Source organism: Mesocricetus auratus, unplaced genomic scaffold, assembly GCF_017639785.1.
Source record: "Mesocricetus auratus isolate SY011 unplaced genomic scaffold, BCM_Maur_2.0 Super-Scaffold_100020, whole genome shotgun sequence".
NCBI lineage: Eukaryota > Metazoa > Chordata > Mammalia > Rodentia > Cricetidae > Mesocricetus > Mesocricetus auratus.
Window position 1 is genome coordinate 23,164,052 of NW_024429201.1, and position 13,083 is coordinate 23,177,134.

General features: G+C 41.8%; 1 protein-coding gene across 1 annotated transcript in view; it reads left to right on the forward strand.

Annotated features, from left to right (window-relative positions):
- Positions 1-13,083, forward strand: part of Iqgap2 (IQ motif containing GTPase activating protein 2) — a 272,297-nt gene that overhangs the window by 137,284 nt on the left and 121,930 nt on the right. Inside the window, exon 3 of the mRNA XM_040728871.1 lies at positions 1,517-1,673. Within this exon, the coding sequence (XP_040584805.1) occupies positions 1,517-1,673 (157 nt within the window). The remainder of the gene's footprint in view (positions 1-1,516; positions 1,674-13,083) is intronic.

Sequence of the window (13,083 nt, forward strand, 5' to 3'; positions counted from 1 at the left end):
CTGAGCTTTCCCCATGAGTCAGCCAGGTTCCTTTTATGTCTAGGGTTTGTCCAGAGCCCAGCTGCACACTTTCTCCCTGCCTGCTTATGTAGGCCAAATCAGGTCTTTATCCCATCTTTAAGTTTTCCTGGTTACTCCGGGATAACCCCTGCTCCCCTTTGTCCTTCCCTACACTTTCTTATTGTGTCACACCATGTAACAGTAGACACAAGAGCCTCCCTTACATGGTTCTCTTGTTTTCCCTTGATAATGCGTTGTATTCTCAATTATTGTGTGTGTGTGTGTAATTACATACAAATATGTTTATATATCTTGCATATTTATGTGTGTATATGCATATTTTGAAATGCTGCAGGGATCCACCTAAGCTGACCAATGAATTAATAAATTTTGCTTTTTCGAACAAGGGTTTTTATTTGTATTTTCTCATATATTCTATTTTCTATGTGCCTAATAACAAGCTAGCAATTATTCCTTAATTATTAGGAGTTTGTTGAGCTTTTCCAAGCTGCTGTTCAGAGCTACAGGCAGAGCTGATATTTCCAGCATTGGCGATTTGGGTCAGGTCAGGTGTTTGGATCACAGCACAGTGCTCCCTGTCTCCACATGTTGAGGGGATCTTTGGCTGCTGTGTCCAGAGTCTCCTGCCTGTGGAGTCCAGGGCTCACGCCAACAGCTGGATTTGTGTGGGGAATCAATGATGGGGGCTGAGGGGACAGGGGCTCTTCTGCTGAGAAGGCTGAGTCTTGACAGGTGTGACTCAAGAAGGGACAGAGGGAGCATTCACTCACCTCATACTTAGGATTTTCGGCACACAATGTAAAACATGAACTAGCCTGGCCTCTCATTCACTGTGTATCCCTAGGCCGGCAATGACCTTGGCTCTCTGCTTTCTGAAGTACTGGCACAATGCCCTAAGATTTAATCTGACCTTTAAAAAATGTTTTTAGAGCCCAGTGGGTACTACATCTTCCTTCAAAATGTGGGTATGTTTAATGTATTCCTGTGTATTATTTGAGCAACCTGAGCCACTTGCTGAATTTCCCATGGTCCTGACTTTCCTGATGGCCTCTTTGTACTTACTGGGTCAGCGGCACTGAGTGTGGTACTTTGAACTGTCCCCTCCCTAAGGCCTGGCTCCTACGGGAATTGCCCAGTTCATAAGCCTGAAGTTATTTTTCTTTAATGCCAACAAGACCAATTCCACCCTTACAAAATGATTTGCCCCCACTACCCCCTACCCCCGCCTTCTCTGGCACTGACGGGAATTGGCAAAGGTTCAGACAAAGGTGAAGTTGACAAGCTCTGGCACACGAGTGAACTCTGTTCCTCTAAACTAAACCCTCTTGTTCACCTCCTGTCCTGAATCCTTGCCCTGCCTAGAAATCCACCCTTCCAGAAGGATATTTGAGGCCTGTTTTCTCCCAGTGTCTCTAGCACACAGCCAAGCACGCTGTGTCTCTTTTACAGAATGTTGCCTGCTTGGAATCACTTCCATGTGTTATGACCCTTGCAGGTGGATGGAAGTCTGCTTGGTTGAAGAATTACCACCAACCACTGAACTGGAAGAAGGGCTCCGGAACGGAGTCTACCTTGCGAAGTTAGCCAAGTTCTTTGCCCCCAAAATGGTATCAGAGAAGAAGATCTATGACGTGGAACAGACACGTTATAAGGTAACCAACCACCCAGGAGCCAAATGCTTTTGGCTTCCAGCTGAATGCATGTTTGGCGTGTCTTTTCCTTTCCCTGTTTCACTCCTGCTGTTTCTGTAAGGATTGGGGGTGGGTGAACCTTGGTCTTTGGAGTCTGTTAACAACCATTCCTGAGGCTGAAACACAGGAAAGAATATGTTCTGTTTCCAGGCTAAGGCTGACTCTGGGGCTTCCCAAAGCTTCCACTACTATTCCTTCATGGAGGTCATTTTCGACTTTATTAGTGTCGATGACTATGAAAGTAAGAGTGCATCCTGCTTCCTTTGTACCACCATCACAGTTTTCTGGTCCTCCAGCTCTCCTGAAGGACTGAAATAGTCAAAAGAATCTCCTCCCTGAGGATTAATAGGCAGTTAGTGGTTTCTGGGAGACAAGGGGATTTTTTTTCAGTAGTGTAACCACTGGTAAGTTACTCATGTACCTTAACTAGCTCCTTGTCCATGCTCTATGAGTAACTCTAGACTCCTAGGTTCACAGACCAAAAATAAGACAGCAGAATAGAAGGGGGAGTGGTTGACAAGAGGGAGATCATTTGGGGGTGGGGTGGGTAAAAGAAGGTAATGGAGTGAATATAGTCAAAATACATGACATACTTGTATAAAAATGTCATAGTGAAATCCCTTAATCCATGGGTTCTCAAACTTTTTAATGCTGTGACCCTTTAGTACAGTTCCTCATGTTGTGGTGACCCTCAAATATAAAATTATCTCATTGCTACTTCATGCATATAATTTTGCTACTGTTATGAATCATAATGTAAGTATCAAATATGTAGGATATCTGATATTTGACCCCTGCGCAAAGGTCACTTGAGAGTCCTGACCCACAGGTTGAGAACCATTGTCGTAATGTATATAATTGACATAACGCTGATAAAATGTGGTTGTTAAAAAGTTTCATGAAACAAATATTATTTTAACTTATGGTTCTGAAGACTTAGGGCAGTGTAGCTAAAATGATATTGAAAGGTCAGATGGGAACGTTTTTCTATTTGTTGTTTAAAACAACAACAGAAAGTCTAGCCTTTTTGCATATAAGTGGTTTCTTTCATGAATTGTAAAGGGAGGCTTTCCCTCCAGCCTGGTTCCAGAGCTGCATCAATCCCAAATAAACACACAGGAGGCTATATAAATTATGAAGCTGTTGGCCTTGCTTGTTTCTTACTGGCTAGCTCTGACTTAAGTATTTATCCCATAATTGCTAATCTAAGCATTTCTCTTACCAGAGAACTTTCCAGGCTTCCTACCCCATGGTGTTACATCTTGACTTCCTGTCTTTCTCCTACCCAGAGTCCTCCTCGACTCCTAGTCCCACCTATCTTACTTCCCTATTGGCCAACAGTGCTTTATTGACATATACACAGGACTTCTCCCATCATCTCCTCTTTTCTATGTAAACAAAAAGAAAGGTCTTAACTTTAGCATAGTCAAATTATATATAACAGAACAGTTATCAAGTAAGAACACAGTTATAACATTTTGTCTATCAACATTTAGCAAGATTTAAAGAAAATATCATCCATCCCATCCTTGTGAGTCTAAAGTTCTATATGTAGCTTATCTTTTATCATAACTAAGGAAAACTATAACTATAACTATCTGTCTTCAACTCCATCAAAGACCACAGAAGGATAATACATAAACACTAAGCTTGACATCTTGCTACCTGGACAGTCACCCAAAGTTCCTCTGTAACATTGGGGCATCCATCTTCAGCCCATAGGCCACAATGTATCCAGAAGATTTCTCAGCAAAGCAGGAAATTTCAGAACTGCCCATCTGCATTGGCAGTCTGTCAGTCATTTCTCTGTGTCCTGCAAAAAGTCTCGTAGACTCTTCCATGAAGCAGGAACTGAGGACTGAGTTCAGCAATCACTTTCCTGTGGGTCCTGCATGTCCAGTTTATACAGCAACAGTCAGTCTAGGCAAGAGCAGTTTCTTGCCCAAATGGCTAATCTTGCCATGTTGAAAGCAAACTCCATAACGATTTCTTCGATGCCCATCTTCCTCTCAGACGTAATTGGTGCTGCCAGAAGCAGACATTTCTCATTGTCAAGAAAAACCCTAAACCATTTTAAATGCCATTTTCTGAAGGTCTTTGAGAGGTTTGAAGACTGTTTATCTATCTCAAATATATTTTTGTATATCTAGAAAACCTAACTTACCTAACTATAAATTCTGACTATTAGTAACTATCTATAGTCTGTATTTAATTATGTATTATGTTTTAAAAGATCAGTATAAGCACAATACTTAATCAAGAGGAGAAATATACGTATCACAAAATTGACCTTGAATTTGTCTCAATAAATGAAAAACCATACCAATACAAAGTATTCATTTCCATACCATAATCCCCTTTTTCCTTTAAAAAGAGATTGGTTGTGATCATTAACCAATTATAAACAATCCCATTTAAATGAAAACAAAGATGTATAAACAAGATGGGAATTAGGACGTCACTCATTTCAAACTGCTTCGTGCTGGAAGGGGGCACTGTTCATACCATGGGGATCATGACAAAACTCAGAAACCTGTATAAGTCCTTATTTTCAGAGTCTGTAAGACTGCATCATCTTAGCTGTTTCAATTGTTAGAACACTTGGTCCACTGATTCTGGGGGTCTTGGTTCATCAAACCACAAAAGCCTGGAAGGAATCCTCAGCTTTTCATTTTATGTGGAAACATAAACTAAAACTCCTTTTCCAAGTAACATATCCTTATACTTAAATTTTGAAGTCAAGGTATTTTCAAAAGATATAAGTTGAATTAATTTAGCAGCATTTATAATCAAGTGTACTTTAGCAGTTGTTCCTTCCTGAGCAATCAAAAAACTGAAAAACACAATAGCATACAGTATCCAGACTCTCTGTGTATTTTCCATCTTTACGTGGATTATTATTTATCTATTATTACTTTATTTCTTTTACCTTTATTTATTTTTCTCTGAGACAGGGTTTCTCTTTGGAAATCCACCTGCCCCTGCCTCTGCAGCAAATCCTACCGGTGTGTGCCACCACAGCCAGCTTCTCTATTTTTATTTGCCACTATGCCGTTTTTCTTTTTCTCTCTCAATCCTATGTATATTTTTAAACACACTGTAAACCTTTAGAGGTTTTTCTTCATCCAAGTCTGACTTTACTGTAAATCTTTATGTTTTTCTGGCCACGTGTCTTATCTGTTAAAACCTCAGCTGTTTAAACTGCCGTTTTTCCAAGATGGCGGGCATAAGCGTGACTCCAGCTGCTGGCTTGGAGATGTGGTCACTGCCACTTCCAGCTGTACGTACACACCTTTCATTGTTAGCAGAGCCTCTTAAAAGAACCTTGCTGTTTTTTTTTTAATGCTGAATCAGGAAGACTCGAAGACTCCCTTAAGCGAGTCACGTGAGTCTCTGCTTGTCACTAGCAAAACAGAGCCCACCTGAGAAAAATGCTGCTACCAAAAATCTGTGCTTCTCTCCGTTCTTCTGTTTCTAAAATTCCTTTAAAGCTTTTGTCATTCTACGTGGAAATTCATCATCCCACTCCTGATCACCATTATGTAAAGAGAAGCCTTCCCTCCAGCCTGGTTCCAGAGCTGCATCAGTCCCAAATAAACACACAGGAGGTTATATTAATTATGAAGCTGTTGGCCTTGCTTGTTTCTTACTGGCTAGCTCTGACTTAGTATTTATCCCATAATTGCTAATCTAAGCATTTCTCTTACCGGAGAACTTTCTGGGCTTCCCTACCCCATGGTGTTACATCTTGACTTCCTGTCTTTCTCCTACCCAGAGTCCTCCTTGACTCCTAGTCCCACCTATCTTACTTCCCTATTGGCCAATAGTGCTTTATTGACATATACACAGGACTTCCCCCATCAATAGAAGGTCAGATAGGAATGTTTTTCTATTTGGTGTTTAAAACAACAACAGAAAGTCTAGCCTTTTTGCATATAAGTGGTTTCTTTCATGAATGATTTGAAAAGATTCAGAAGATAAATATTGCTGCTGCCTTATGAGGGACAAATAGCACTGACAGATGAAATCGCTCTTATTTAAACTTGGAAGGAATAGGGTTGGGAAGACAAAATCAGAGTAAATACCAATCTTATATTAAAAAGTAACCTTACTCTTTCAGAGAGATGGAAAGATTTACAGATCAAATGCTGTTTTCCTTTAAGATCACTGCGGGGAAAGAGGGGCGATGATGTGTTGTTGGCCATGGGTGTGTTATGGACGCTGGCTCATAGATAATGGGAGTTTGACTCACTATCCCGTCTCCTTTATGTGTGAGCTTTTCCACTAAGAGGTGAAAGGGGCAGCTGCAGACACCAGGCTGAAAGGTTCCTTTCTGTATTACAGATGTATCTGCAGGATCCAATTTAGAACGTGTGGTGGTCTGTTACAGGAGGTGCCACAGCTTGTTCTCTGCAAGTCAAGGGTTCAAAGATCCCTGGAAACTTGATCTTCCTTTTCTTTCTTTCTTTTCTTTCTTTCGTGTGTGTCTATGTGTATGGTATGCTTACATGTAGTGTGTTTGCATGTGCACAGGTGGTTATGTACATGCTCTCAGTGGATTCTCTGGAAAACAGCTATTTCATGAGAGAAATTCTAAGTGGTTTCCTGGGTAATCATAAAATTTCACATTAGAGTTTTTTTTGTTTGTTTGGTTTTTTTTTTTTTTTTGGTTTTGAAACAGTAACAAAAAGAGATAAACTTTCATGAGTAAATGACACAACTTCCTGTTCTTGAGTCCTTTAGGGCAAAAGCCCACTGTATGGTCTCCTCAAGGATCCCTAGATTGTAAGATAACAATGAGGATGTTTAAACATAAGGGATGCCCCCCCTAACATGGGTGTGGCACTTCAGTGTGCCATCTGAAAAACCATGAGTTCAGAAAGCACAGTCTCTCAATGCAGCTGTAAAACACAACCTTCCTGGTAGACCCAGCATCCCCATGGTAGGTCATGTCCTTGATTCCTGAAGGACACAGTGTTAGGCACAACAGCTTCCATCTTCTTTTTCTGACTACAAACATCGACTCCATGGAACCCTGGTGCCTCATTAATTTAGGATTAGAAAAGTGACCTGGGTCCTATGTATGAGCCTTCCAGATGTTAGGCTCCCTTCGTAGGCAACTCTATCTTCTGTACTAGGATATGTGACCATGTTCTATGTGCTATGGCACTTGCTATTGTGTCCCTTGGACATTCCACAGTGTATGACAAAGATTCCCTTAGGGTTTAGCAAGATGGTTTAGTGGGTAAAAGGTATTTGCTGCCAACTACCAACTGATGACCCAAGTGATGATCCCCGCAACTCATATGGTAGAATGAGAAAACTGGTTCCCACAAATTGTCCTCTGACCTCCACACATGTATGATGGCATGTACATATGCAAACACACACACATACAAATTAAATGCAATATTTTTGAAGATTGTTCTGTGCTCAATCCACAGTGAGTAGTGCAGAAGTTGGCCCATGGGAGGGGCCATGGAAATAGGCGAAGGACTACATGACCACTTCAAGTAAGCCAGAAGCCGTTGTCACGTCCATGTGCTTCCCTTGTACACTAGTACTTTTCTGTTGCTGTGATGGCAACCCATGACCGCGGCAACTTAACCGAAGAGACAGTTTGTTTTGGCTTCAGGGTCCAGAGGGATATGAGCCCATGATGGCGGAGTAGGGGCATGGCAACAAGCCTCAGACAGGAAGAGCCCTGAGAGCACACACCTTGAATGTCAAGCAGGAAGCACAAAGAACAGATGAGAAATAGCAAGATTCTGTACTCCCCAAGCACACCCCAAGTGATATGTTTCTCCAACCCCCTAAACTTCCCAAACAGCACCAACAGGGGTGAAGTTTTCAAATGCCTTAGTCTCTAGAGACCATTTCTCATTCAAACCATTGGATTTTACTCCCTGCCCTGCATGGTCTCATAGTCATCTCATAGTGCAAAATACATTTATTTTAACCTTAGAAGTCCCCAAAGTCTTTCACAGATTCGGCACTGGTCTAAAATCTCTTCTGAGACTCAAGGCAATTTCTTCTTTGTAACCCCCCTCCCCTATAAAATCAAAAGGCAAATGACATCCTTCCAACATACAGTGGCACAGAATATGCATTGTCATTCCAAAACAGAGTTATGGAGGCATAGAGAAGAAATACTATGGAGCAAAGCAAGACCAAAGCCCAGCGAGGCAAACTCCATGCCCCATGTTCTATGCCCCATGTCCGGAACTTCAATTTCAAAACGCATAGGTGGAGCCACTTCTCAAGCCTTGCCCCTCACAACCAGCGTCTTTCTTTTAGGGTGATCCCAGGCTCTTTGTGCAGATTTCCTTGGCAGAGGTCCCACAACTCCGCCATCTCCAACTTCTTGGGGTCTCCACAGTAACCCCGGCTCCGTTTTTACAGCTTCATGCAACCTCCTCTTGGGGCCTGCTTTTGGGTACTCCCTTTCCACATGCTGTAGCTCTAAAGCTGCAGAGGAAGAAACCACAGCCCCTCCCTCCACTCCTGTGTCCTTTGTACCTCTGCTGCAGCATCATGTGCATGACACTGCCAAGTGAGGCTGCCAGCTTGGGGTGGACCCCACCCCCACTGAACCAAATTAGCACAGAGCTTTTATGTAGTTGTTTTCTAGGGACAGAAAATCGCCTTAGGCTGTTTCACAAGCTGAAAGTTTAGCTAGGTATGGCCCTGCCTCGAGAGCACCCCTCCCTTTGTTTCAGTACAGGGCATGCCTCTCTCCTTACTGGTGATCATCTGACCTCCAGGACAAGCCTTGGTTTAAGTTTCCTGTTGCTCTATTTTACTTCAGACTGTACATTTCATGCTTCTTCCTGCCCCCACTTGTTATTTCTCATTGTAGGTCTGCATAAGACCGATTCATAATCACCATGCAACAGAGTCAATATTAGTTTGCCTTTGAATTGCTTCTGCCAAATACATTAGTCTATTGCTTTTTAACTTTGCCTTGGACAAGTTCTTAGGGCACAGACAGAACACAACTAGATTCTTTGCAAAATATCACAGGAATGACCTTGTCTTAGAGTTTCTATTACTGTGATAAAACATCATGTTCAAAAGCAACTTGGGAAGGAGAGTGTTATTCCAGTTTACACATCTCAAGTCACAGGCCACCACCAAAGGCAGTCAGGACAGGGATTCAAGGAACTTGGAGGTAGGAACTGAAGCAGAGGTCATGGAGGGGCGCAACTTACTGGCTTGCTCTTCGTGTCTTGTTCAGCCTGCTTTCTTACAGCACCCAGGACCACCAGCCTATCCAGGGGGAGCACCATCGACAGTGAGGTTGGCCCTTTCACAACAATCATCTCAATCAAGAGAATACCCAACAAGGCCGCCCATGGACTAACCTGATGGCAGACAAAATGACTCCAGTCAGTGTCAAGTTGACATGAAATGTAGCCAGCATAGGCTTCTAGCCTAGTTACTGTTAAAATTCTTACCTCTCTCTGAAATCTCTTGACCCAGGCTTCTAATGTCTGGTGTACTTTCAGCACTGTCTCCCAGGTTCCTACTAGGGTAATCTGTTAAGCCTTAATTGAAACATTAGTTGTCTTTTCTAGTCTAGTTCCAAGGCCTTCCATATTCCTCCAGAAATCAATGTGGTCAGGTTCTTCATGGCAGAAGTTCATTCCCAAGTACCAATTTCTATATTAGTTGCTATTCTATTGCTGTGAAAAAACACCATAACCAAGGCTACTTATAGCAGAGAGAATTTTGACGTACGATCCCATGACGTAAGAGTCCATGATGGTAGAGTAGAGAAATGGTAATAAGCACTAGGCATGGCAGCAGGAACGGGAAGCTAAAACATACATCTTGAATGCCAAGCATGAAGCAGAGAAAGCAAAGTAGAAATAGCAAGGCATTTTACTCTTAAAGCCCACTCCCAGTCACCTACTTCCTTCAGCAAGGCCATACCATCTAAACTGCCCAAACAGTTCCACCAATGGGACCAAGTATTCAAATGCCTGAGTCTATGGGGGGCATCTATTATTATTAAAGTCACTACACCTTGGAATTTGCACAAGTGCTTAGAGTCTGCAGGGCTACCTGAGGAGTATGAGCACAAACTGAACTCTTGCCCCTCACTGCTGAATTGAGTGCCACCACTTGGTTTTCTGAGATTCACCTCTAGGAAAGTCTTGTGTGATAGGGAAGTCCTGTGTATATGTCAATAAAGCACTGTTGGCCAATAGGGAAGCAAGATAGGTGGGACTAGGAGTCCAGGAGGACTCTGGGTAGGAGAAACACAGGGAGTCATCATGTAGCCCGCCAGAGAAGTAAGATGTCTGTCCGGTAAGAGAAATACTTAAATGAGTTAAATACTTAAGTCAGAGCTAGCCAGTAATAAACAAGCAAGGCCAACAGATTCATAATTAATACAGCGGCTTGTGTTTTATTTGGGGACTACAACACGGCAGAGCCCAGGTGACTGGTGGGGAAAAACCAAAGAAAACCAAAGTGGCTGACAAATAAAAGGCTTCACACTACACTTGTGTTATATGAAGATTTGAAAACAAATGATAAATCAGGAAAATGATAATGCATAAACAAAATGATAATAAGGAAAAGAAGGAGAAGCACGTAAAGGTTGATATCCATGTTTGAAAATCTAAACTCTGAAATGGTCTCAAGTCAGAAACTCTGAGAGTCAGCCATGAACAAAGGGTCTTGGATGTGAGAGCATTTTAGATTTGGGTTTTTGGACTAGAGATGCTCAACTGATAATGTCTATACAAATATCCCAGCATTTGTACCACTTTGATATCTGAAACACTTCAGATCACAAAGGCATCCAGTAAGGGACACTCAATCTGTGTAGAGTAGAGCTCATTTCTGTACAACACTCCCCAGCACCTGCCCTGTGCCCAGCACTGTATTAGGTGAAAATAGCAGAGCTGTTCTGATGTTATGGTGCTCATGGCTGGGTAGACCATCACTATGCAGTTGTAACTTATGACCAGCCTGTACAGAAGACCTGGTAATCAGTGTCAACAGATGGCAATGGGTAGGAGCTGAGCTTCTTTGTTAGAAGGTTTTCCCTGAGATTAGAAAGAAGGAGGAGGAGGAGAAAGCTATTTGTCTTAGTTATTTTTCTTGTCCCTAACACAAAATACACTAGTTGGCATGTGTTCACTGAGGGCCACACTTGTTCTTAGCCACTGTGAGTAGCAGAATGGACAGTGTCTGGACTTGGAATTGGGGTGCTGTGAAGAGTCTGTTCTACTTTAACAACTTCTTTTGATGTAATAATCTACCCCAACAAAAGCAACTTAGGGGAGAAAGGATTTGTTTTAGTTTACAGCTCCAGGTTTTGTCCATCATAGCAGGGAAGCCAAGGCATCAGGGACGTCACAGTCAAGAACAGAAAGAAATGAATACATCCATGCCAGCTGTTCAGCTCACCTTCTCTACTCTCTAGGATTCAAACCTACGGAATGGTGCCTCCCACAGTGGACTGGCTCTTTCCACATCATTTAAATGAATCAAGACAGACCCCAACAGACATGTCCATGATCAAAATAATGTATTTGAGATAGATATCTCTCATTGATAAATCTCTCACTGATAATCTCTCATTGAAACTTTCTTACCAGGTGATTGAAGACCGTGGTGAGTTGACAAAGTCGACCATCAATCACAAAGTCCTAACTCTGTGTCTGTTATGTTAAGCATGAGTGACAATCTGAGTATTTTGCACATTAGTAGCCTCAGTTTCCTCATCTACAAAATAAACATCGTGGGATAATTGTTGGAGTTCTGGACTATCTTGTAGATCTGGTTCTAATATGCAAGAAGTCAGACCTGGAGAAGATTTGCATAATTTCTCATCCATGTAATTGAAACAGAATGAACTCCATTTGCTTGCTGTGAAACAGTTCAGTTATAAAGAATACGCACGTAACTGTAATATGAAATTAGAAGAAAAATATACTGTTCCACATGAAATATAAGCACATTAGGTAGACTGAAGCATCCCTTGGATAAATATGACCATAGCCAAGGTCATTTCATCATATGCTAATATATAAGACTGATTAAAAAAAATAAGACTCCAAAAAGAACTAAAGTGGATGAGAATATTTTGAGTCCATTTAGAAAACCAATTTTCATACTAACTGAAATAAGTTCATAGACTGAGACAGTTATTGCTGCAATCCACACACAGGTGCATAGTTTATAAACAAGTGAGCCTGGACCTCAGATGTTTGAGATGAAGAATCTGAAATCTATTGGATTTCTGAGGACACACCCACCTTTTCAGTCAGCCCCTCTATATGAAGCAGAAACCCTTTTCTGATCTCACAGATATGGGAAAGTTTCCAACTTAGCATGGTGTATCCTGGTTTAGTGGTTGATGCCCTCTGCATTTTCAGCTAAACTTTGCAACTAAGGACTTTCTCTAGCTCAGGACAGCATTTTAAAGCTGAGGAAGGAAGTCACAGCTGGATTTGCAATTTTTCTGAGATTCCTTCCCTAACAAGTCCACTAAAGAGAAATAGCATTTCTCATTACATGTTGACTCCAGAACATAACTCCAGCTAACAAAAGTCTCTAATGAGCTCATTGGAACAAGAAAAGAAATGGACATTCACACCACAAGGAGGAGATTGGATAGATGGTCTTAGCACACAGATCAGGGTTTCTGCTGGGTGGTTTTAGTACAGACTTAGGAACCTACGAATAAGTTTTCCTTGGGTGTTGTCAGGCAGTCATATCAATTTAGAATACTAGGCATTTTTATAAAGAGGATAGAAGGCTGGATGGGAACTAGACTATCATTTACAAACCAGAATATATCACATGCCAATTGTGTTCCACAAAGGCACTTACTGTGTTAGATGGGACACCGTTTAGTTAAGTTGTGTACTGGTGGCCCTCATCTCTGTCTCCATTCAGACTTAGTCAAAGATTGTATCTTTCTTGTTCTCCTGTGGCCACAGATTGCTCTTATCTAAGGTCTGCTGGAATTCTGCAAACATTCATGCTGTGTTATAAACACTACAGCCTGACTGTCACCCCTGGACTCTGAGTTTTCCCTCTTTTCTATCTAATTTATCTTCTTTCTTCCCTTCTCCCCCATTCCTTTCAGCTCCCGGCTATTCTATAACACTTGATTCTTCCTTCTGAAGAATAACCAGGCAATCATTAGATTCCATGTTCTCCACACCCACCTGGGACAGGGGAATGTCAGCACTCGGGAGGTTTCTGAGACCCCATCATGGCTCCAAGGTCCCTCTTAGAGCTACTGACTTTAAGACAAATCATTTTACCTTTATGACCTGGTTTTCCTTAGACTTAAAAACTAGAACTAAAGATTATGCTGAAAGGTATTTGGAAAATTAGAAATAAT